At 35.8% G+C, this 26219-nt stretch overlaps 1 protein-coding gene across 2 annotated transcripts in view; it reads left to right on the top strand.

The window, feature by feature from the left end:
* Positions 1-26219, top strand: part of LOC113058651 (FRAS1-related extracellular matrix protein 2-like) — a 54118-nt gene that overhangs the window by 5796 nt on the left and 22103 nt on the right. For both annotated transcript variants that reach the window (XR_003278018.1, XM_026226755.1), the window contains exons 2-4: positions 1609-1698; positions 23265-23411; positions 25832-26062. Coding sequence is in view for 1 of the 2 variants with exons in the window: in XM_026226755.1 (XP_026082540.1) it covers positions 1609-1698; positions 23265-23411; positions 25832-26062 (468 nt within the window). In the remaining variant the exon portion in view is untranslated. The remainder of the gene's footprint in view (positions 1-1608; positions 1699-23264; positions 23412-25831; positions 26063-26219) is intronic.

Genomic DNA, 26219 nt, shown 5'->3' with positions numbered 1-26219 from the left:
ATATTTGAAGTGAATTTAGCACAGTTGGGGGTGATGGTGTGGGCTACTGACAGTAAATAAAGTTGCTGCTCCCATGTGGGCATTTGAAAATGATGGGTTTACATTTTTATGAGCTGGCCGCTTTGAAGAGAAATGTTATGACATCAAATATTGAAGATAGGCTAGCGCTGTGGATGTAACACCCTCTCAGATAAACACGTTCATGAAATGCAATCCAAAGTTGGAGAGTATGAGAGAGGGTAGTGGAGAAATTAATAGATGGGTGCCTGCTGGAGACCTGCTGCTCTTTATAGCTCCTTTCAGTCAGAAGGGAATTGATGTATCACAGCTTCAGAGTTTCATATTTCTTTCAGTCTAAATTAAACACTGCCCAGTTGATAAATCTCAGACATAATGTAGTTTGTTGCCTGCAGAGATCTGTGCAGGAGCAGATGGGTGAAATCCCTTATTTGAAAGTGCTTTTCAACCTGGTTCATATAGACCCTGTCCCAAATGTCACCCAGTGCCCTTATAGTCCTCCCAGGGTCTTTATTTTGACACATGGGCTTTTGGTAATAGTTCTTGTGGAGTTCAATTGGGCCATTTGGATCAGGGCTATACTTTAAGGAAAAATAAATAGTATTTTCACGTTAGTATTTACACACACACACAAAAAAAGAGCCAGTTAAGTTTCTTCAAGCATCTTGGAGACATCGCAACAGTTCTTCTGAGTTTAGTCTGCCTCAGCTTTTTATGTTTCTTCATGTAATCCTGATGATGAGATCAGATCTCTGTGTGGAGCACTGGCTGTTATTAGACTCCTTATGCACACAAAAATCTCACTGGATTATTACAATTAATGGGAAAAGGAATGTTTGGAAATGGAAACATACTTCCTACTGACAGACTACAGCAAAAGATAGAAATAACTGGCTTAAAAAAAATACAAATAATAAATGTGTGAAATTATAATGGCCTAAGACTTTTGCACAGTATTGTACATTTATAAAACCAATCATTTGTTTGAGCCAATGTCTATTGAGAAAAGTAATAAACAAATATGTTGTAATTTCTATATTTATTTAGAGATTAATGGCTTTTAGTACAATGATACACTTGACAATTATTGAATTTTTACCACACATTACTGGTAAATCCAAATTAAATACGTTCTATAGCTGCTTTTGTACTTTTGGATCCTTCTGTTGGGGATCATAATAAGACATCTTTGGCAGCAATACGTTTGAAAATTGCTGCCTTAAGAAGATTCTAATATGCATATTTTAGGTATAAATAAGATAAGGTAAAACGAAAGGTTTACCATACAATATAATTTGATTTAACATATGATGTCCTCATTTGTAAGTCACTTTTGATAAAAGCGTCTGCTAAATGACTAAATGTAAATATACAGTATTTACAAGTGAGTATATGAACATTCAAAAAAATATATATTACATATTTCTCTGATTTTGCTCAGTCAATTGTGGCATTCTGCAAAATCTTAAATGTATGATAAAATGGATCTTTATAGTATTTTTTATAATGCAATAAAGTGAATCAGAGCTTAGCTTAGAGTCTGATATAGTTTAAAAAGTAACTCTTCCTTTTGAATGTTTCATCCTTCAGCTGACATCGATGTTATGCATATATGCTACGTGCTTCGAGATGGAGACAATGCCACAAGCGACACATTCCACTTTTCCATCGAAGACAGTGGTAAGATATTTCAACCTCTTTTTATTGTTTTGGCCTCAGGATGTTTAGAATATGACTGGTTGGATTACAGAAGTGTGCATCCCTATCTGCATCATCCTTCATTTCTTTGTGTACTCACAAAGTGCTTGTGAAGGAGTGACTGTGGGAGAGCAATAACTAGAATCCGGGAGTTAGTTCAGTCTGGGACGTCTTTTGATTGACACGTTGGCATATTGAACTGGAAAACTTTAATAGAGCTTTGGTTGGGTTTTAATCATTTTATTGAAAAACGTTTTTCAATCTCAAACTTTCTCTGATGGGTTGAATGAAGCTGTCCAATTATAAACCCGCCAAGTGCACTTAGTACCCAGCAAAGTCCCAGAAAGCATTATTAAGGACTTATTGCCTGACTGTCAAAAAAAATGAAAGCTGAAATGTTAGAAACAAGTGCTTCACTTTGAAGATGACTTGCATGATGAAAGCTTTCGTCTATATTTAGCCACCATAATATCATTTGAGAAGGGTAATTGTCTGTCTTAATGACCACCATTTTCTGGCTAATTAGGTAATGCTGAGTAAGTTTATGATAGTTTTAAAATTCTGATAGATTAGATACATTTTTACGAAGATCAACATTCCTTCGTTATTTGATTTTCTTGTCTTTCTTCTTTCTTTTTGTGTACACAGCACACTTGAAAACATTAAAGGCTTCCGCTTTTACGTATGCAAATGCCGATTACATGTTTTAGCAGGCTTTGAGGCTTTATGTTTCAGAGACCATCCTGACATTGTTCTCTTATGCCATGGTTATAAAGAAGCACGCTGGTTTGTAATGGCACCGTCTTTCTTTTCCCATGTCTTTCATTTTAATGATTGCCAAATGATTATAAGGAATTTTGTGCTTTTTTGGTTATGAAGTCTTTTATTTGACCAAAAATACAGTAAAAAAAAAAAAAAAAATTGTGCTGCTTAAAGTTTTGTGGAAGCCACTGTATATGTATTACCAGTTTACCATGTATTACACTGAGGGGCATGCGTTAGAAAAAGCAACTTTATTTCCGAATGTCAAGAACTGCTGTACATATTCGATGTGTGGTTCCCTAGAATGGTTTGCACTTCTTAAACAGACTTTGTCCTTACCCTCATGAAACGACCGTGAAATGGACTTGATGAGATCTAAAGGCCCCCCTGGACCCTCTCACAGTTCAAGTATGCCTTAATATTTGCTTACTGGTGAGTGCTCATGTTCCTCCCCATGAGAGAGTGCCTTACATGTTTTAAATTGTGCCCTCCAGGTGAACCGATGAGCAAAAAGACAACCTAACACCCTACTTTTCTGTAATGGAAGTTTTTTTTTTAATTAACCATTCATTAGTCTTAGCGGCACCCCAGTTCCCTAATCATCTGATTCATTTTGAGGTGTTTTCATATTGTGTAGCAGTGAAAGTACACATATCCGGATGCACAAATTGTTATTAGATATTCAGCCGGACCTAGAGTCAGTTTTCAGAATTTCATTTGTGAATTGTGTGCTTATGAAACTCTAATACTGGAGCATTGATATCAAGGCTGCCAGAATGCTGATGTTATTTGTAGGCATGAGAGCCACTGTGGAAGCCACACTAATTCCCCAGGTATCCCCTGCGGCTGTTTCAGAGGCTGTGTTCAGACACAGCTGTATCCTGTCATGTTCCAGCAGCCAAAATCACTCTACAGGTAGAGCTTATATAGTAAGACAGAAAATTGAGATGAATCCCATGGGCTGTTTAGTCTTTATCTTAATGCAACACTGTATTACTGCTCATAAAGGTTATAAAATAGGGCATTTTTGTTGCTTGTAAAGATTAAGCTTTGGTTTATGGAATGTTTATTTAGACTAAGCCCAATAAAGTCGAGAAAAGGCTTCTAGCTGTGTGTTTAGATTAAGTAGTTTGTTTTATAAGGCATTGCTGTGTATAAAAAGTGTATCTGCCTTCTCAGATAAATATGTTTTAATCTCAGGCGTGAGCTGTTTGAAAATTCGTACTGATTTTTTTTTAAAAAAAACATCAGTCAATTTGCTTGAGGGCTTGCTTTCTGAATTATAATCAGATTTCTTGTCTGTCAGCCAAATAAGTTACACAAACTGGGAATTTGGCTATAAAGAAGACATGTCATGCCAAATACCCATGATATAAAATTACACATGTATGTAAGTACAATACGTACATGTATGGGTTGTATAAGTAAATAAATGCAGTAAGTGGATTATACAGCAGATGTGTACAGCCAACACTGTTGTTTTCATTGAGTGAACTTACTTAAATGTCTTTCTTATTGAATCAAGCTTATTTAGAGGCATAATCCAATATTATTAGTGCTAGCATTTGCTTTTAAGAATGATTTGATTTTGATTGCTAAAGAAATTTGTGGTTGACAGTGTCAAAAGTAATTTGTTTTCAATAACTGTTGCCCCCCTTCTACTCTAATGGAGGCCAAATTACAGCTAGCGCACGTAATTAATCAACATCAACTTTATGAAAGGAGTTGAAATTGCCCTTCAAATTAATGCTGTTAGTTGGCAGCAGATTCCTTTGTGGAGTTGTACTAAAAGCAGAGTAAATGACCCTTTGGCTCAGACTCCCAATGAGTATTATAATTGGGCTTTCAGACGATTATTAAGTTTGCAAACTTTGACAGATATCAGCAAGTGATAACTGAAGAATCCAGAGTTTATGATGGTGTTTGGACGATTCCAATTTATTGTGAAAAGTGGTTACATTGCATGTCAGAAGATGAATGCAAGTAGATGAAAATGTCAATATATATTATGCCTTTGAAGAAAGAAAAAAGAGATAATTAAAAAAATATTGTATTATAAAAAATACCATAAAATATATAAGGATTTAGACTAGGTCTCTTTCATCACCAGTGGTACATGACACATTAGAAAAGTACAATATAAAAAAACACACATATTATTTTATTTTTTATTTGTTTATTTAAATTCGTGAACAACAATTTTGCAGTCTAAAAATTGAACAGCCAAAACCTTAGGTGATTTAAAAATTTTTTTTGTTTTTTTCTAATTGGGTCACAAGATTCCCAGGTTAACATATGCAATTATTTTCTAAATGTTTTGATTGTGTTATTTATAGGGCCGGGACTCGATTAAAAAAATTAATCTAATTAATTAGAGGCTTTGTAATTAATTAATCGAAATTAATCGCATATAAATATTTGACCTGAGAACAGTGAGTAGTTTTTTTTCACATGGATTTATAGTATACCATTGAATAATGACTGAATACATAAGCTTAAGCAACAAAATATTGTTTCTTTTTGTTCAACCAAGTCTAGCAGACCAGTGCAATTTTTGCCATTAAGTGTAGCAATAGCATATTTAGAAACAATTTAGAAATATTACATTTCAGAAATTCAGGAAGCTTTTATGTGCTGAAACCTTCTGTAAAGTGTTTTTTAAGTAATACACAATACTGTCAATTACATTCAGAACATTGGAACACTGACTATTAGAAAACATCTCTCTGTTGCTTCAGAGGCCATAACATACTCAGGTCCAACTCTCAATAACCTTGGCCAAAACAATAAAGAGTTCAGCATAAACTGTTGCACCAACAAAATAATACATAGTTCAACATAAAGTGTAAAGTCCACGCTAACTGCTATATGTTTTGCGTTGAGGTGATACTTGAGGCTCGATGTGCTGCGTGATATGCGAACGCTAGTTGGTGCTTCAGTATAATCGGTCCGCCGAAACTCATCCAGTGAGAAACGTTCCGCGGTGCAAAAATAAGTTCTTAAAAATGCGGGAATTTTTTTTCTGTAATTAATTAATCATAGTTTAATGCGTTATTTTTTGTGTAATTAATTAATCTCAATTAAGGCGTTAAAGTCCCGGCCCTAGTTATTTATGTTGCAGATGCTTGCTGGTGTGATGAATTGCAGAGTCCGTGCACAGATCTGTCAAAGGACTGATGACTGTCTTGTAGCGCTGTGATTTATTTTAGCTACAGCAATGTTTACAGCCCTCAATGCGAACAGAGAGAACATTGTTGTGTGACTAGGTGGTTCTGATTTGATCAAAAGTATTTGGCTTGAAAAGTTTGAGAAGCACTGTTCTGCCTTTTTCATTTCCCTCTGGGTTATACAGTTTCAGACTGAACACTGCTCAACAATGAACAGATGAATGTTACTTGTCATTTTGCCAAGCAGTCTCAGAAAATAGCACAGTTACCTGAAGGCACCTCATGAAGTCCTCAGAGAAGAACACAATTAGTGTTTTTGAGGTAGACGACAAAAAAATAATACTCTCTATATCAGGTAGAGCATTCTTTAACACATTTTTGCATTTGTTTAAATAAAGGAAGCTGCTAGGCTTCAACAATACAATGGTATCAAGGAAGGATAAACTCTGGAACTGGAGACAAAAGTGGCCATAATTGTTATTTGTGAGACCTGCCAGGTTGCTGAATGGAGATTAACTGAGAGTGGTTACTTGTGCTTCTCTTTAGTTGAACACAGCAAGCTCTCTCACCTTTGTCCCTAAAGATTCTCCTCATCAGTGGTCAAGCCACGGAGACTGCATGGACAAGGATACTTCATCTGGTTTTTGTTTAAGGGATGGACATGTAGGCCTAGGGGCCACTTTTTGGCATGTTTGTTCACATATTTGTTCTGTGTGGACACCTTAACCCCTCCCTTCCATTTTCCCCTCTGATTCTTCCCCTCCTCCCCGGTGAATTGAGCTTACCTGAGCACACACAGGTTCTAGCACTGCCTGTGGGTTGTTTGTGGAGCTTTAGAGAAGCTGTCTGCCTCTAACCTCTAATCCACTCAGTCAGTCAGCAGAGGAGACGTCCCCACTGACAGATTCCCGCCTGCACCTTGCTCTTTGTTTTCAATTCCTGCCTTCTCTCTCCCTCTGTCTCTCTCTTTCTGTCTTGTTTGTCTCTGTTCTTGCAGGGAGTCCAGAGATGCTTGTTTTCTATAGGCTATTTGAGTAAGGGGAATACACATATCAAGTATGAATTACGGCTGTACATTTTCATGTTTACCTGATTAAAAGAGCTTGTGGTGGATTGATTAATTTTGGCCTGTTTTGTTCTTAATTAAATATCTGTCCACTCTCTAAATATGTGCTATTTTAAATTTGAGCATTCTTAAATGGCCCCTGATAGGAAAAATGTTCCCCACTGCTTTATAGACTTAAAGCTGCGGTTATATTCATCGTTGCTAAATGAATTGCGAATCCTTTTGATAGGTTTCATCTAAGGGGGCAAATAAGTTCCCTATAAAAATGTTGCTCATGTTCAGGTCGGTCTTACAAATTCATCAGTTTGACCAACAGAAAGCTGCTTGTTTTGAAAGTGACTTTTGTGTAAATGCTGCATTGTGCAATGCTGCACTACTGGCAATGACCAACAGACATTTTGCATAAGTAATTTTACTGCATCTTTAGTTTGCATATATCATAGTAAAACCACAAAACACACTGGGTGTAAATCACTAAACAGAGATGTGAAAATTTTTTTTTTTATTGTAAAAGGGATTGTCCAAGGCTTGCAAAACCTACACAAGCATTGGACGCTCAACACAAAACGTTTGTGTTGATTCAGAACCATTGACAGCGGTTGGTCTCTGTCCAGCTCATCTCTGAAGCACCACCTCACTCCAGTCTCAGGTCAGCAGAGGGATTATGTTTCTCCACATGCCTCACATGCACCGCTCAGGTCAGAGAGTCCCTTACAGACTTTATCCTTCATCTTCAAGCAGATGTGCATAGATCGGCAGATTTTTCACTCTCTCATCTGTTCACATTCCATTATTAATGAATATACCAACTTTGGTCGTTATACAAAAGCCATATACAAAAGCACGCTCTTCGGCACATTTAATTGACGGCAGTTTCACATAAACCATCTGGTCTGGTATTATAGACCATACACAGGTAACATCTGCTCCCCACAAGTGTGTCATTATTATTTCCTGGATTGGCACATTGTGGTTGATTCACAGGAAAGTGAAATGTGAAGTGGTTTGATTTTCATATCTCTGTTTCCATATCCCCTATTCTGTTAATATAAGAGTTATGGTAAAGAAGTAACTACACTAGACTTGTTGGCATAACAAGCGCTTCCTCGTCCTCCTCTGCACACTTGTTCTGCACAGCAGTACCTTCAGTACTCTTGAGTGGGAGTTCTGTTTCTCAGCAGCACAGCTTGCTTACAAATACATGAGTTTAGCAGGTCATGAGAGCACAACTTGAACTCCATCGCCATCTGTATCTATTCTTTTGCCTGTCCGTGAATTGAATGCTTTAACACTTTTGGGTTTGTATAGCGCATCTCAAGTAGGAACCCTAAAATAGTGTAACTGTCACTGCAGTGTTGATTGTTAGCAGTTCTATTGCTGGCAGCCCTGGTCATGTCAACGTCTCTATAAATTGGTACCATATCAGGAATTTGCAGATATGAGAAATTAAATTTTGGGGTGTTAATCACTTCTAATCAAAACTCAAATTCCATCTTGTTTTTGAAAACAAACAACCTATGGCTGATCAAAAATAAAGTAAAACCAGTAATGGTGTGAAATATTATTACAAAATAACAGAGCTGTTTTTTATTTGAATGTTATCTTAGTCTTCAGTGTCACACGATGCTTCATAAATCATTGTAATATGGTGATTTGATGCTTGAGAAACATGTATCATTATTATCTAAGTTGAAAACATCTGTGCTGCTAATTGTGTGGAAACTGTGATACATTTTTTCTATATTCTTTGATAAATAGAAAGCTCAAAAATCAGCATTAATTAGTCTCGAAAGAATATAAGTTTTAGTTTTATGCAACAACAAATGATGATAAACAGCCATATTTATATTTATTTATATATTTATTTATATGTATTTATATATTTTTGCATTGTAATATATGATAAACACTGACTTCTGTGTAAGTGTAAATGAGTAGTTCACAATTTTTGAATTGATTCATTTTAAAAATAAATTGAACTTGCCAATTTAACATAATTTTTTGCTTTAAATCTTCTGTTAAAAACTATCAAAGCATATTCAAGATTTTGTGTAATTTTATACTGCCTGCAAAATGATTGCAGATACATTGAAAATATCATATGCCCAACACTAGTAATCCAATGTGAGTGTAACGTTTCCAAGCTTATAGGCCAGAGGCACTAAAATAGACTATAACAATGACAGCTTGACAACTGTGACACAAAGTATGAGACACAGTCAAGCCAGTGATACAGTTTTCATGTTGACCCTGTAAACATGAATACTTCTAGATGGAAAAGCTGTGGGCCTCAGTCGTGGTTTTCAAAGGTAATATTCTGCAAACAAAAAGACCTTGTTTGCTGTTCTTTCTGATGCCCCAGTGCTGCAGACACGCTGTCACTCTGCGTCTGTGAGCCTGGCACTATCACTCAACCCATCAGGCTGCATAATGCTTTCTAACCGCCTCCTTCCTGCTTCTGTCTTTGAGGAGCTGCTGACAGCCTGGGCCTAGAATCTGACAAGTCTTCCTCTCCTCCTCTCTGTCTCACCCTCCTACTTACTGACACGGGCTGAAAGTGATTGCTCACCTCATCGTGCAGCTCCGTCAGAACACTGTACCATCTTTAGAAAGTTGTGAGGTGCTGTCCAGTATGGAATCAAGTGTCTGAAATGTTGGTTGTGGAGTAACAGGATCTTTGACAGTCAGTGGAATAACAAAAATTTGAGATTTGACTTTTTCCTAATAATTTGTGGGAATAATAAAAAAATTAATAAATAATTTGTTATTTTATTTTATATATGATTTTATTTGTAATGATCAGAGACTTTTGAATCCCACTATACCAGGGGAAGATTTTATTTGGTCCAGTGTAGTATTGAATAGTGTTTTAAATGTTGGTTTTGTACTGCAGGATTTTTGACCGTATCAAATAACACAAATTTGAAATCACACTTTTATATATATATATATATATATATATATATATATATATAGCTATTCGCATCTCAGCTTGAATAACTGACATTTCTTCCCGGATGATGGACCATCACCTTCAACTCAACCTTGCCAAGACAGAACTGCTTGTGATTCCAGCAAACCCATCGTTCCATCACAATTTCACCATCAAGTTATGCACATCAACCATAACTCCTTCAAAAACAGCTAGAATCCTTGGAGTTATGATTGATGATCAGCTGACTTTCTCAGAACACATTGCTAAAACTGTCCGATCCTGCAGATTTGCTTTATTCAACATCAAGAAGATCAAGCCCTTCCTTTTGGAACATGCTGCACAACTCCTTGTTCAAGCTCTTGTTCTGTCCATGCTGGACTATTGCAATGCCCTCTTGGCAGGTCTTCCAGCCAATTCTATCAAACCTTTACAATTAATTCAGAACGCGACAGCAAGATTCATTTTCAATGAGCCAAAAAGAATACACGTCACACCTCTGTTTATCAATTTGCTCTAGCTTCCAATAGCTGCTTGCATAAAATTCAAGGCATTGATGTTTGCCTACAAAACTACCATTGGCTCTGCTCCCATTTACCTAAATTCGTTACTTCAGACTTATGTGCCTCTAGAAGCTTGCGTTCTGCAAGTGAACGTCGCTTGATTGTTCCATCCCAAAGAAGCACAAAGTCACTTTTACGGACTTTTAAATTAAATGTTCCCTCCTGGTGGAATCCCCAACTCAATCCGAGCAGTTGAGTCCTTAGCCATCTTCAAGAATCGGCTTAAAACACATCTCTTCCATCTTTATTTGACCCTCTAACTTTAACACTCACTATTCTAATTCTATTCTTTAAAAAAATCTAACTACCTTTCTAATCTTTTTGTATTCTATTTTCTTTTCATTTATTATGCAATTGTATATGTATGTGTGTGTATGTGTAAAGACCTCTAACTAGCTTGCGCTATTCTTTTATTTTTTTATTCTATCTGTTTTCTTTTTATTTATTATATTAGTTAAAATCCCATGCTACGTGTACTGTGTTAACCTAACTGAGACTTGTTATAGCACTTATATATCATTGCTCTTTTAGTTGTTTTTGATTGCTTCCTCTGTCTTCATCTGTAAGTCGCTTTGGATAAAAGCGTCTGCTAAATAAAAAAATGTAAATGTAATGTAAAAAAATATTTTTTATTTTATTTTGTCTAAGACTTCTTGATCCTACTCTACCCACTCTAATGCATCAAGCTGCCCTGTATGTTCTGGCATTATTCAGTTGCAGGTCTCAGGGGAAGGAGGTGTGAGCAGCCGGTGCTGTTGAGCACCTTCTCCTCGGAGCTGACCTGTGAAGCACTACCCACCTGCCCCCGCCTCCACCTCCCCTCGGGATAAGGGGATTTTTAGAGCTGTGTAATGACTGGGAGGAAGCGCAGGGGAAGATGAAAGATAGTGGTATTGAGCAGCTTCCTAAAGCCCTGAGCCGTCATGCCATTATTTCATACTGTTGCCTCAAATAAATTCTAATTTCTGACTTCTAGCTATTTACTGTTACGTGGCTCTTCTGGAAAAAGCTCTAAGTTGAAAAGAAAAGCACAGTTTAGTTTTGTTCTGAGTTTCCTTAAAGGATTAGTTTACCCCAAAATGAAAATCTGTCATCATTTGCTCACCCTCATGTCGCTCCAGACCTGTATGGCTTAATTTTTTTTCACTGTGGAACATAAAATTAGTCATTATAAAGACTTGTACTTGTTGCTTTTTGACATGACATTACACTGAATGTGGACTGAGGCTTTTAAGATTCAAAGTGGATGCAAAAGTATCATAAAAAATAGTTCATGCTCTACTTTCAAAGTCTTATGAAACCATGCAATACTTCTGTTTGATGAACAGACCAAAATCTTCTAATGTTGTTATTCAACTTAGCGTGTAGTTAAGTAGATATGTCTGATTTGTGAAGAAATCATTATTTTGAATAAGAGCTTTTTTATTTATAATGTCATTCAGTTCACCATATCAAGGCTTGAATTATTTGTTCATGAATCAGACTTCTTAATATCAGTGATTGACTCAATCAATTTGCAGAGGTTAAAGCTCACTGGAAGATTACTAGGAAATACAGTTTTAAATATGGATTAATCCTTCACATTAAGCTATTATTACTAGTAATAAAACTAACCAATATATGACATAAAGCACAAGCAGAGTTGTTACACACCCACAGCTGTAAATGCCTTAAACTGAATTTTAAAGTTATCATTTTGTAGTATAATGCATGACACCAGTACTCATTAACATGAATGATGTGCACTGTGACTGAATGGATTTAAGGACCATGAGGGATAAAGCTAATGAATGGACAGGCTTTGCAGTAGTAAAGTGAAGCTCCCTTTTTCCTTCATTCAATCGATTTATTTATTCATGTATTCATGATTAGTCAATAGATGTCATTAACACTGCATGTCTTTAGCACTTGTCTAATCATCAGTCAATGCATTTGCCCAAGCTCTAGCACTTTTCTCTGCTGTCCTTGTAACCTTGAGTTTTACAAGGAAATAATGGGGATTTAGCACATGTTGCAGACTGTGAAGAGCCATCAGTGAGTGCAGCCCAATCCCAGGGGATGAAAGTCAATCTGTACTGGCTGTGAGTGCAACCTTCGTCTTGCAAATCAATGACACGCACACACTGACCTCCTCTTCAAACCCCAGGACAGCAGCGTGAGCACCTTAGTCTGTAAAAGCTGCACAGCCTTTCCTATTCGCTGCTGTTCATCATAGCGCTATACATATGATTAAGCGTCAGCATGCCTTTTTGCCCTACTAAACCAAGTAAATCACTTAATTTATGTGTTTTTGTGTTGTTGGGGCTTTAGTCTGTTTGGAATTTGTCCTGGAGACCTGAAAATGGCCAGCGATGTATATTTACAGCCGTAGGATTCACTGATATTTCGATTTTTCTATTACAGAGGCATTACTTCACTTGAACTTTTTTTACTCCAGAGTAGCATTGAGGTGCAATTACAGTTGCAGAAAATATTTGTGAAGCCGTTGTACTTTCACATGAATAGGAAATTTCTTAGTGTTTTTGTAGGTCAGAACAGATCTATTCAACACCATCCATCTTGTCACCATCCAGGTTAACTGACCCTTGAGTTTAGCTAGCTTTTAAAGTCACTGGCTTAGGGATTTATATGCTTTGTCCACCCTTTACTGTGAATGTTTGCACAGTGAAATTAGTTATAGCAAAAAAAAAATTCTGTTAAAATGAGTAACGATGCACTGATATTAAAATCCAGACTAATATCAATAATATGCCAGTAAGCAGGGTTATAGTCAACTAAACCTAAAATAAAAAAACACAAATATGTTATATATAAACTTTTATATATAAAATATATATAAAAGTTTGAGGTCATCCATTTTTCTTTTTATTATTTTTTTGGCAGTAAAAACATTTACAATATTAAAAAAAATATATATTTATATATATTGTTGTTTCTGTTGGCTGTTTTTCAGTTGGTTAAATGCTGCATCACATTATGAATTTGCAATATAAAAATGGAAACTTTGAGATTTGCTAAAGATGACTTTTAACTGTTATTAAATTGTTCATTTTTATAGAATAACTTCCGATGAGCAATTCCTGATTGCAAATAAAAAATCTAAATGTAAAACAAGGGAAAATGAGCATGTAAAATTTAATCTTTTATTTCAGCAAAATATCAGTCAGTAGGCCTACTGGTAAAACAATATCTCTAATATAATTTTGGGCATCTCTAATTATGACTTATTTGAAGATCAGATAACAGTTTTCCACTCAGCTGTGTTACTCTTCTGCTTTGCACAGCTTTCTAAGCAGAGTTCTCTTAGAAATGGCACTCTAAATACCACTTTTCAGTGAAAAGGTCACCGGCTGTCCAGAATGTATCAGCATGCCACTTCAGAACATGGTAGTGGCCTTTCATGCTTGTGTACCTAGAAATATAAGAGCAGTGATAATTTTTATGCACACTTAAGGTTTGTTTATGTCTTACAGCACATTATCTGTCAGACTACTCAGCTCTTATGCTCACCGTGTAATATTATGTCAAGCCAGACCAGTGTTCTTCTTTATGGTATGAGTTCTTGCAGACTTCCTCCTTGTCCTCTAGCTTTACTTGCTTCTTTCCAGTATGTAGGAACTACACACTATTACACATCCAGGTATGTTGGCTTGTAATTTATTTCTTAATTCTATGTACGGCCATTTTAGACTTCAGTTTGGTCTCAAATGAAAGTATTTGGATGAGGAAAATGAATGGAATAGAGTTCCATGAATTAGATCCGTTCCGTCTGAATTAACTCAGACTTTGTAAGTCCCATTAAACAGTTTTTTTTAGTCTCTAGAGTAAGACTGAAAGGGACATGATGGGCATTTGGAAACTTTGTTTAGAGTACTTTAAGACTTTTTTTGTTGTGTTCTTTATAAACACACAAGACCATTATAGGGGTCATGAACTGACCTTTTTAATTATTTTGGTGCGACGTTACTGTCGGATCCATTCAAGTCGGCTCAGATTCATCTTTTAATTTTAGTCTTTCAGAAAATCCATGGTCAAATTGTGCCTTGTAAACGAATCTGTGCTTAAATGAAATGAACAAACAACCAAACTTTAACTGACCAGTCTGGAACTACATTAAAAATAAAGCTAATGTAGGGATCTGATGGAAGGTTGGACAAAGACTTGGCACTGAACAGCATCTTGTAGTCTTTTAAGCATCTTTATGGTTTGGTTTCTGTGTAGACCTGCATCTGCCTCTCTCTTTATTTGCACTACATGCACAAATAAGTGGGCGGGGCTAAACTTGCAGTGATGTAGAAGCAGGCATTGATCTATGATTACGTCATAGAGTGGCACATTCCACAAGCTGGTGCTTTGGATAATTGGCTTCAATATAATCTGTTTTTAGACTAATGAGAAAGTTTTGAGTTCTGAAATATACAGAATGTTTTTATAGTTCAATGACTTCTTATTTTTCAAAAGATCAAGGGAATTTTGATTGCCCAGTTCATGACCCCTTTATAAGTAAAGCCTTGGTTGGCTGCTCAGTCCTTTGAAAATTCACATCTTTGCTGATAAACAGGGAAATGGTTGTATTTAATTAACTGCAACGTAAAAACAGTGTATAAAAGCATGAATATTTGTTTTGTCTGCAGCTTGCATTAACAGATTAGTGTTGATAATGAAACCTTTCATTCCATATGTCAGTTGACCTTCACACAAAGCAGTGTTGAACAGAGGAGCATCAGCAGCATTGATGTTTATGTCTATAGGTATGTAGAATTAAAATAAATGTATATAAATACATTTTAATTGATATTTGTAGTTTTTGGGATAAATCCATTCATCTATCCTTCTTTTGATTATGAAATTATGAAATTATTATGAAGTATTATTGCAATTTAAAATGACTGTTTTCTGTTTCAACATGTATAAAGTGTAATTTATCACTATGATGGCAAAGCTAAAATTTTTTGCAGCAATTTTCCCAGTCTTCAATGTCACATGAACCTTCAGAAATCATACTAATATGCTGATTTTGTTCTTTCTGGAACATTTTGTATTATTATAAATGTTGAACACTGTTCATGATCCGTTTTCAGGATTCTTTTGCGAATAGAAAGTTAAAAACAGCATTTATTTGAAACAGAAGTCATTTGTAACATTATAATTGTCTTTACTGTGACTTGATCAGTGACCGCACTTTTGAGATCAAACTAATATTGGACGGTAATATACAGTTAATATAGCATCTTGTTTCCATACTTATGAAAAGCACTAGCTGCCTTTACTGCATTGACTTCAGGAGGTAGTGTTAGTATTATCTCCTACAAGCTATGCAATAGAATATTGCTTCAAATATTCCAATGTGTCCCCTTTAAATCAGTCCAACAACACAGAAACTCCCTTTCAATATGGTGCTTTTGAAGTGTTCTTTGTTTTTATCTTCCCAAATTTTAATTTTATATCATCTTTTGTCCAATTTCCTATAGAACAACATTAGAATCTTTCCAGTAGCTAGTTAAAGTTGAGAAACAGGCAGTCTTTTTCCAGTAACTCCCCATGTTACCTTTTTGACAGGTCGAAAGCAGTTGTTTCAGGCGGTGCAAATTGGCATCTTTCTCTGCATGAATATACAGGAGCGATCCCTGTTTTTGAGAAAAGATTTGTGGCAAGCCACTCAGAAAAGTAACAAGTGACTGACTGATGCTGTTCAAACATGTCCTTCCAAAAGAGGCAGCTTAGTTGGAACTCTCCCAGAGGGGAGAATAGGCTCGCCACAAACAATCTCAGAGCTATTAGCATGAAGCTTGACAGTCGGGGGCCCGGCTTTTACTCACCATGTCCTTGCACTGAAGCCATTCAGCAAACAAGCTGTCATTATTCTGCCTGATGAGCCAGCAAACACTGGTCATTGAGGGGTCAAGAAAAACCACAGTGCCGCTCTCATTGTCACGTCCCTCTCATCCTGAATCATTATATGCCTGTGTTGTTTTTTTTCCTTTCTGCTTCTAGTGTTCTCAGTGAGGCCTCTTCACCTCCTCCTCTTCAAGTCCCATTAAGTTTTTCAATGGTCCAATAGTAAGGAGAAATGCACTACTGCTTTTCTAAGTTGGGTGTATAATGCTCCTTTCAACCAGTTGACATGTTGCTGTAGACTTTACCAAACTTGTCCACCTGAAATGATATGCTACCATGCATGACTTCAGTAACAATTAGTTTCTACGTCACCTGTTAAAACCATACTTTGGGTAAATATATATATTTATACGTTTGATTAATGTCACCTCAGATGTACTCATTGAGCGCTCAGAGGTTGTGCATAATTGTCAGTGACCTTTATTTGTGCCCACTGGAGGTCCTGCCATGCTAAAAGACTACAATTTGTTCTTGTTTTCAGTGCCATCATGTATTCCTGATCTTAACAATTAGCAATTAAACCAATCAGTTGGTGGAGAGGACATTTTTACTGATATAGCTGCACAAGGATGTTAAATGAGCGTTTTTGAAGTCTCTCATCGTGAAGCGGTTATTCCAAATGCCTGATAATCCCCTTGTTCTATTTCTGCCGCAGTTTTCCATTAGCTAATCAGGAAATCTGTAGTGTCATTACAGTGAATTATTAATACTATGCCCACTTTCCAAAGACAAGGGGATTGGGAATGTATATGTAAGTCATCATGGAAGTCAAGACTTCATCTGTAAGTCGCTTTGGATAAAAGCGTCTGCTAAATGAATACATGTAAATGTAATGTAAATGTATATGTGCTATTAATTGCTAAACTATTTATTGCTATAGAAAGAGAAAAGGGTTGGATTTTCCTGGAGTGGCTGTGTTATCTATCCTTAAAGTGAAGAAAAAAGAGACTCTCACGTTGATTTGCTCCATAGTTGAATTTGGTCTTTTTCAATCAAAAAGCAGTGAAAGAAAGCACTGTTTAATAATCTTGTGTCCATCCAAGTCTGTGCTCTAATCCTCTTCTTTTTTTTATAATGAGCAGTGGCCAGGGATAAGACCCGACCTTGGTGCTTTGGAATGGCATTCAGCCTTTCTCTGCCTTTAAAGAGATCACAGGGAAGGGAGAGGGAGCGTTTCTTCCACTTAGTCTATGGTTTTGTGTGCAGAGAAGCTTTAAATGGCTTTTCTTTTGATCACATTTGAAAATGGTGTATAATATTCAACTCTTACAGCTTTTAACGGAACACTTTAATTTGATAATCCACTTTAGGTATTCTATAAGTAACTTTGCAACTACATGTCAACTAGCAGTTATTAGCATTAGTAGACTGTCTGTTCAATATCTGCTAAAACTTGATGTTCGCTCAGCAGATGCTCTACTGACTATAATTACCTTTGCAAGTACGCCAACTTATTCTACTAACCCTAACCTAACAGTCTACAAATGCTGTGAAAGAACAGTGGTTTTGTGAAATATTAATGTGATTTAAAATAACTGTTTTCAATTAAAGTATATTGTAATATTATAATGTAAATACATTCTGCATTATATGGAATTAAATCCTGTGATGGCAAAGCTAATTTTTCAGCACCCATCACTTAAGTTTTCAGTGCCACAATATTCTTCTGAAATATTCTGATTTGGTGCAAAACCCACAGCCCACAATCTTTTTCGATGTTAACAGAATGCTCTACCAATAAGCCACAGGAATACTTCACATTTAAAGGGATAGTTCACCCCAAAATTAAAATTCTGTCATTAATTTCTCATCCTCATTTAGTTTCAAACCCATAAGATCTACATTCATCTTTAACACAAATGTTTTTATATTTTTGATGAAATCCGAGAGCTTTCTGACCCTCCATAGACAGCAAGGGTCCTACCACTCTCAAAGTATAACTTTAGACTCCAAGTTACAGGATTTAGTTTTTGTGTGCCAGGGTTTTCCAGGCATATAGTGAAAACTGACCTTCATAAAGCCCTCTGCCTGGTCTGAAAGCAGAGTGCAGGCACAGCAATGCCCACAATGTACTAACTAAGGAATTACACTGCAGATTTTTCCTTTAAAATGTTTAAAAGAATGTTATACCTTGCACAGCTGACATTTCTGAGATGCTGACCAGTTAGGGACAGCTGCGGAAAGGCTTTATGGGTGAGCTTTTACTGAAAGCTTTGGTGGAAGACCGTTTCATTGTATTGACAACGTGAAAAGAAATGTGTCCGTCATCTTAGACTTTCACAGGATTTAGTGCTTTTAGAAGCTTCTACAGCCTCTTAGCCTTTCATTTTTCCATTTGGAAAAGTGCATAGTGAAAGGTATTTTGCAATGAAAAGATATTTTAGGCAATTCCTCTTTTGGTCTGTGTGTATGGGAGTTGGGATGGCAGGGGACTTATGCTGGTGTGTAAGGGAACTGACCTCGGCGGCGATTATAAGTGCAGAGCATGGTGCAACGGAGCCAGGATCAGTATGACCTTTAGCTGCAAACACACTTTATTTCTCAATCCCTGTCTCCTTGAGACACACATAAATGAGCTGTGCTGACTTCAATGAATTCCAGACAGCTCCTCCTCACACGCCTGCATGGGAATCCTGCTTTTGTGACCCAGGAAGCCCAGGAAGTGAGCATCAGAATGGTTTCCACAACATCACTGCTTTGGATTGTGGAATTATAAAGAAAAAAAATGAGAAAGAGGGATGGGTTTTGTATGCATTTTGTAAAAATATAGACCTATTTAATATCTAATTTGTTTCTCCTACACTATAATGGGTCTGCATGATACATTTGTCTTGTTTGTTTTTAACCAGAGCAAAAGACCCAATTTTATATTTTAATTATTATTACATTTAATAATAATTCCATTTAACAGTTATTTTATTTTATTTTATTTTTAAAATGTATAAAAAAATACTATAAAAAAAGTTTGGGGTCATTATGATTTACAAATATTGCATTATATATTTACATGTTAATATTGTTATATAAAAATATTCAAATGAATACTTTTACTCTGCTAACATGAATTAAATCATTAAAGTGATACAAAAAGTTATTTCACAAAAATGTAAAATGTGTTTCATATTAATGCTATTCTTTTGAACTTCATGAAATAATCTTGAAAAAATTATTTACACAATAATATTAAGCAGCACGGCTGTTTTTTTAACATTGATTAAAAAAAGATAAATGTTTCTTGAGCTGCAAATCAGCATGTTAGAATGATTTCTAACAGATGTTGTGACACTGAAGATTGGAGTAACGCTGCTGAAAATTCAGCTTTGTAACACTGGAATGCATTAAATTTCAAAATATGCTACAATAGATACAGCTCTTTGAAATTGTGAGAATATTTCACACTATTGCTGCTTTTACTGTTATAATAGAAAAGAGCATAAAAGACATAAAAAATCAGTCTCAAACTTTTGAGTGGGAGTGTAATTTAAGAATTTTGTAATCCCCTGAAATAGTTATGAAAGCTAAAACCTGGAGAATAGGGGTGTATTTCTTCTTCAATCCAATACCAATAGCCATAGACTTTCTGTTTTGCACCAAGTTGGTCCTTAGTTTATTCAGATAAGTCAGTGTTCAGCAGTAATGCAGGTAGGTTTGTCTGACGGAGGGAGAAAGATGGTGGGCACGGTGGGGCCCTCGCTCTCCTCAGTCACCAAATAAGGGCATCCTGCAGACTCCGTGTTCATGGAGGTGACAGGGGGGCACAGAGTTGGCACACTTCGGTCTTATTCATAACAGATCTGTCCATCAAATGCTGATGTCATGCTTATTGTGTTCTGATGAGAGACAGGACATGCGATGTTGGGACTGTAGTGACTACTAAATCTATATTACAGTATCTGTGCACAGAGGAACTTAGTCATGACATCATCATTTCTGTAATGTAAAAAGTGATGGGCAATTGTTCATTAAATGGAAACTCACCCTATGCATCTTATTGAGCTTACATATACAGTATGTTTAATTTAATTAAATTATTGCTTTTATTTTATTATTTTGAGATCATTATTTTTCATCAAAATGTCATAACTTGAATAAAACCATTGCATGTGTACAAGTAATTTAGTTAAATTTGATTAAATTTTATATTTTCCCAAAATATGCTGAATAAGAGGTAAAAAGATAGTTTCAGCTCTTTTTTTTTTCTTTTTTTTTTATGAGGTAGTAAAAGAATGCTTGCTTTAAAATTGTGTTCTACAGTATAATGGAATTAGCAGTTTAGTTTTCTTAACATATTGCTTTCAGCAACCAGCATATCATCTAAGAAACATGGAAAAAAAAATAATTTGAAGCTGTTTCTCAAAGCAGTGGGTAGTGCCTCCATTTTACAAAGGGGGTTCAGGGAAATAAAACATCAGACCGTGACCTAGAAAGGAGGACCTTGAGAAAGCATTGGTGTTAGGTGTTATTGACGCAAACCCTGCTCAGCAATCTTAACCTTCAGTTGTAGATTAACTGGGAGGTTTTCCTTGAACTCTTTGAAGTCGAGTTCAGCTAAAACGCAATCTCACCTCTAAAACCTGAACCGTGGGCCGGAACTAGAACAATGGTAGGCCTACCGTATGTTGGTTGAACTTATTATATTGCACTTCAAATGTGTGTCTGTGCATTAAAATCAAAGCTTGATGTGGTCGTTTTGTGGGAGAGAGATGTTACAGGTTGTTGTGTGTGAGATTGCCTCTAAAATACTCTTTGAAGGGTCCTTGCAGATAAGGTCAAGAAAATGAACATGTTGAGTTTTCTTTGTTTTTTTCACTTTCTGTAGCATATGAACTTGTCGACAAATCTCTCCAACGCGTGAAACAACTCCTACAAACTTCCAAGGAGACTATTATGCTCTTTTTGTGCTTTTTGATTTGCACTGAGGAGAATGATATTAGTTTTAGAGTTGCTTCTTTGACATAGTTACTGTATTTTCTCATTAGGAGGAATGAAGCCTCTAGATACAGAAATTCTGAAATTTCACCTCACATCTTTCCTCTCAGGTGAAGTGAATTCTGTTTGTTCGCTGTGTGACTGAGAGCAGGCTTCGGTGAAGTCCTAAAATCATTGTATTCTGTGAATCTCGAATTCTCTTTCATCAAAAGTGTGTCGAGACAGCCAATTATTCTGCAAAATGTCGGACTTTGAAGATGAGCCAGGTACTTCAGCTCAGATCTGAGTTCTCTGTCATTCTCGGTTAATATCTTCGATCTGACAGGGTTTCACCGAACTCATTTTCTTGAAGCTTGAAGACGTTTTCACCAGTGGTGCAGCTTTCACAAATCTTCCAAATGATACTGCATCATTGGAAAGTGTCTTGTTGTTGATCCATATTTGTCATGCTTAAAATGTGAAACATCAGAGACGACATTCTTTTAAAAGGCATCTGTTGAGTTATTTTACTTTTCTTTTGTGAATCTTCCTCATTGACCATGCTAGATGCTTGGATTGTTGTTTTAGAATTATAGGTGTAAAAATACAAAAACAGGTGCAACCATCTAGCTTTCACACACATACATTCATGGATTACCCAGATGTATAAATACTCTATGTCATGCCCTTTGTATGAAAGGAAAATGAGGATAGTGGAACGTGACAGGTTTGTAGAGCATGACAGCTGGAGAGGAGGAGTGTGCGGGGTATGAACTGTGTAGTGTTGCCAAAAGCAAACAAACCGCAGTCCACTGATAGCTTCGTACAAAGAAACCAGAACAGGACAAACCTAGAGATTGAAGATTTCTCAATCTCTTATTCTCTCTGTACATGCCAGCTGGACTGAACAAGGGAAAATAACTCCTGCCAAATGGTGATTGGATGAGTCCGTCATACAGATCAAGCTTTCTCTTTGTTATATAAAGAATGTTTTGTGTGTGTTTGTGTGTGTGTATGTGTTTGAAAAACTAGCCATTTCTTATTGAAACAGGAAGGATGTTGGACAGGACGTATCAATAGATAAACTATTTTAGCCTGTTCTGCTTTAGAGACTTTTTCAGTTGTATTCGACATTTAAAATCATGTCAATATCAAAGTCATGATAATAAATGTTGACCAATATCAAAAGCTGTTGAACTGATATTAAATCCATTAATGATTGCTAATGGATAATTATTATTTTCTACATTTAATTTTGAATAAAAATAATTATTATAATTATATTATATATAATAATATATTATTATTATTATTATTATTATTATTATTATTATTATTATTATTATTATTATTATTATTATTATTATTATTACCAATTTATATGAATCAATTTATTTTTAATTGGTAATATTATAAATTATTATTATTATTATTTTATAATGTGTGCACAAAATGGTTACCAAAGCTTATAGACAGGGACAAAATTCCACAAAATTGATTTTATTAAACTATAACATAATTGTACCTGAATTATGAATATTTAATTTAGCATAGATTGACTAGACATGTTATATTTGTATATGTATTATATGTTTATTACTTATTTTGTATTAGCTGTATCCCACATTTTATGCATGAAATGATTACCAAAGCATATAGACAAGCTCAAAATTTGATTGTATTAAACCCCATCCTATATTTCCGTAATTGTAGCTGAATTCTGAATATTTAATTTAACATAGATGGACAAGACATATTGCATTTTTCCATTATTTGCATCCGTACATAAGAAAGAAAGCCGTGTTTGTGTGTGTTTGATGTCTGTGTGTAGATTGTAACTGGTAGGGACGCTCACTTTGAATCCCACTTCAAACACTGATGATAAAACAGACGAACACAGATAGGATGCAGACAAACCTTTTTATTTTAATTAGAAAAGAAGCAATTAGACCTGCACTTCCCCTCACCGCTGCATCAGAGATTTTGACCGATATCACACTGTTCTTGTTGAGATGAAAATGTACCCCTTATGAATGAGTCAGCTCCAAATATACCTCAGTGGGCCATATTAAAGCTATTACTTCAAAGAGAAAGCCTTTGCATACTTCTTACAAAAACGGATAGAGTTTTGTACATTTTTCTCTGGATTGACAGTCACACAGCAAACAATTCTATTCATGTCATTACCATACCTTTGGGACTAATCCTTAACTGACTGTATGTTCAATAAGTTTCTTCTCTTTCCTCTGTAGGGGGCAACAAGCTGAAAAACCAACTTTTCCTGCTAAACTGGGCTTGGATCTCCCTGGAGAAAGAGTACTACCAGGTGGATGAGGAGACCAAGTTTCTGGAGGTGGTCTTGAGACGAAGAGGTTACCTTGGCGAGACCTCATTTGTTAGTAAGTGATGTTAAGAGAGCACTTAATTTCCCATCATGCACTACTGATATGAATTTTATATAAAAAAAGCCTCTCTGTAATGTTAAATAACACTGACCTCTAATGACCTCTAATCTGCTGATGGAGTCTCTTTATAACATCACTTTTTTGGTCTCTTTAAACCTCAATTGATGTTGCTCCTCTTGTCATTAGATTTGGTTGCTTGATATGCTTCAAGACTTTGCTACACTTCCGCCTGCATCCACAATTATAAAACTAGTTTTTATGATTCATAACAGTGGAAACATGGTTTTAAGATATATCAATCCACATATCACTCAATTGCCAGTTGAGTTTCCAGGGTCTGCAGAAGAAGCTTTCAGTTCCTGGAGAGACAAGAACCTCACATTAGAAAAGTGGTAGATCAAAGTCAAATAAAAATCACATTATTAATGCATGGCTACTTCATTATGATGATTTTCTATTGTGTTGATGAAATATGCTCATTTTATTTATTTTAACTATTCATCAGAGAATCCTGAAAAAACTATCACAGTTTCCACAAAAATATTAAGCAGCACAACTTTTATATTTAATTATAATATTTCACCGTTCAGTTTTTTATTTACTGTTTTTATTGTATTTTTTTATTAAATCAATTCAATAAGAGACACTTTTTTAAAATATGTAAAAAATCAAAAATAAATAATAATAAAAACTTACTGACCGAATGGTAATACAAAAGAAAAAAACACAGCTGACACAGATATGTGTAACTCAAATAAAATAATTCCGCAAGAACAGTACAATTAAGCTTGTGTTTCAAAACTGCCTAAAATATTTAAAATATGAATAAAACCTTTGAATAATTTCAGAATATTTTATTCTAAACGTACAATAGTTTAGGATGTAGTTTATTATCGGTTTAATTATTAGCACAATGCTTTATGTATTTTTATATGCTTATGAAAAATTGCTCTCATTGAGATAAAACCAAATTCAATACAAAGTGAAATGTTACTCCTTCACCGAACATTTCAGCTTCTGGAATGAATGTATATTAGATTTCAGTAGCCCAACTGGTAGAGCATGATGCTAACAACCCCAACACCATGGGTTTAACTCCCAGGGAGCATCAACAGTTCAGTCTTCACCAAGAGGGAGTTTCCATTTACATGAGCTACAAACTAGCATGGAAAACACTGTAAAAGCCAGGGTTACACTGTCAGGATCATGTGGACAGACCTCCACTAGCTCTGATGAAAAATATGGATATTCCATCCACATGCAGAGCATGAGCACCATTCCACAACTCACCTCGTTTCCGGTCCAGGGCTTCTGGAGAAGACGAGCTGCTGGCCTGCTGTTCACCTGCCACTTGCTTATTTATTTGTGAGAAATATCTCATTATATGTTGGTGACCGTTGAGATTTCTGTGGTGGGAAGATCGTGTTGTTTGCCAGCTGATAATGCCCACCTGGCACATGCCAGCCCACTGCTGGCATTGTGCAAACCTTTTTCAACCCAAGTGGACAGAGATCCACCAGTGAGACTGTCAGTCTATGAGCATCAGATCTTCTGAGGGATGTGGAAGGACCAGCCTTTATAGTCTTGACTTTATTCTCTTTCCAAATAACAGTACATAGCACTCTGAAACTTTTATTACAGAATAGTTGCGTCACACACACTGCAACGTCTCTATATTGGCTGTTAACAAAGCTCTTATGTGATTCATAGAAACACTGAAGACTTGATATAAACAGGAGTTGTCAACCCCTTGACAGTTGTCTTCATTTCTTTCACACTGACCCTGTACAGCAGCAGAAAAGACAATGATTTCTCAAATGCACATCTGTAAAACATTCTTCTATTCACTTGAAAACACTAGATAAATATTTATTTATGGTACTAATTTATATTTATATATTATTTATATTGAGTTAATTTGTGTAGTTCCATTGCAAACGCAATCTTAGCAAAAAGGTCTTAATTAATTTGCTAGTTCACATGCAGCAGGTTGTCAAATTGACACATGTATATTGTCACATCTATAAAACCTTCTGTTTATTTTGTACTCCCAAGAGCTAGATTTATTTAAACATTTATTTATTCATTGTATTTATTTTATTGAGTTTATTTGTGTAGTTCCCATACAAAATAGTTATTTTATTATCAGAACAAAAACAGACATGGCTGAAAGAAAAGCACTGTACATAGCATGAATAATACAAAAAAGTAATAAAAAATTACGAATATAAAAAATACACAATTTGTTATGTTACTTTTAGAACAATAATGAATGTATTATAAACAACAGCATGTTAAAGTGTTTACAGCTTTTTCCCCCCTGTACTCTAGTGCTTAATCACTGTTATAAAAGATTTTAATTTGCTTAAATTTTTGTACTTTACTTAACGTTTATTTACTCTTTCATTCTTAAGGTATTGGTACCAAAGATGGTACGGCTGAAAAGGACAAAGATTTCAGAGGGAAAGCACAGAAACAAGTCCAGTTTAACCCGGGTCAGACCACTGCCACCTGGAAAGTGCGCATCTTGTCGGACAGCCGGTATGAGCAGTCCGAGACCTTCCGGATTGTCCTCTCAGAGCCTGTCATGGGAGCACTGGAGTTCCCAGAGGCAGCAACAGTGGAGATTGTTGACCCCGGAGATGGTGAGCTCACAAAGAAAGAAAGAAAACCATGGGGATCCAGGTGGTGAGAATGGTTTAGGGTTGCAACAATGTATCAGTATGGGGGTTCAAATGCGTGCCTTTTTCAAACTGACTTCAAGTTTAAGCAAACAACTCATTAGAAATGTTGATTTAACGT

This window comes from Carassius auratus, chromosome 40 (genome assembly GCF_003368295.1).
Source record: "Carassius auratus strain Wakin chromosome 40, ASM336829v1, whole genome shotgun sequence".
NCBI lineage: Eukaryota > Metazoa > Chordata > Actinopteri > Cypriniformes > Cyprinidae > Carassius > Carassius auratus.
The sequence above is the reverse complement of the archived record's forward strand: the minus strand, read 5'-3'. Positions and strand labels throughout refer to the sequence as shown.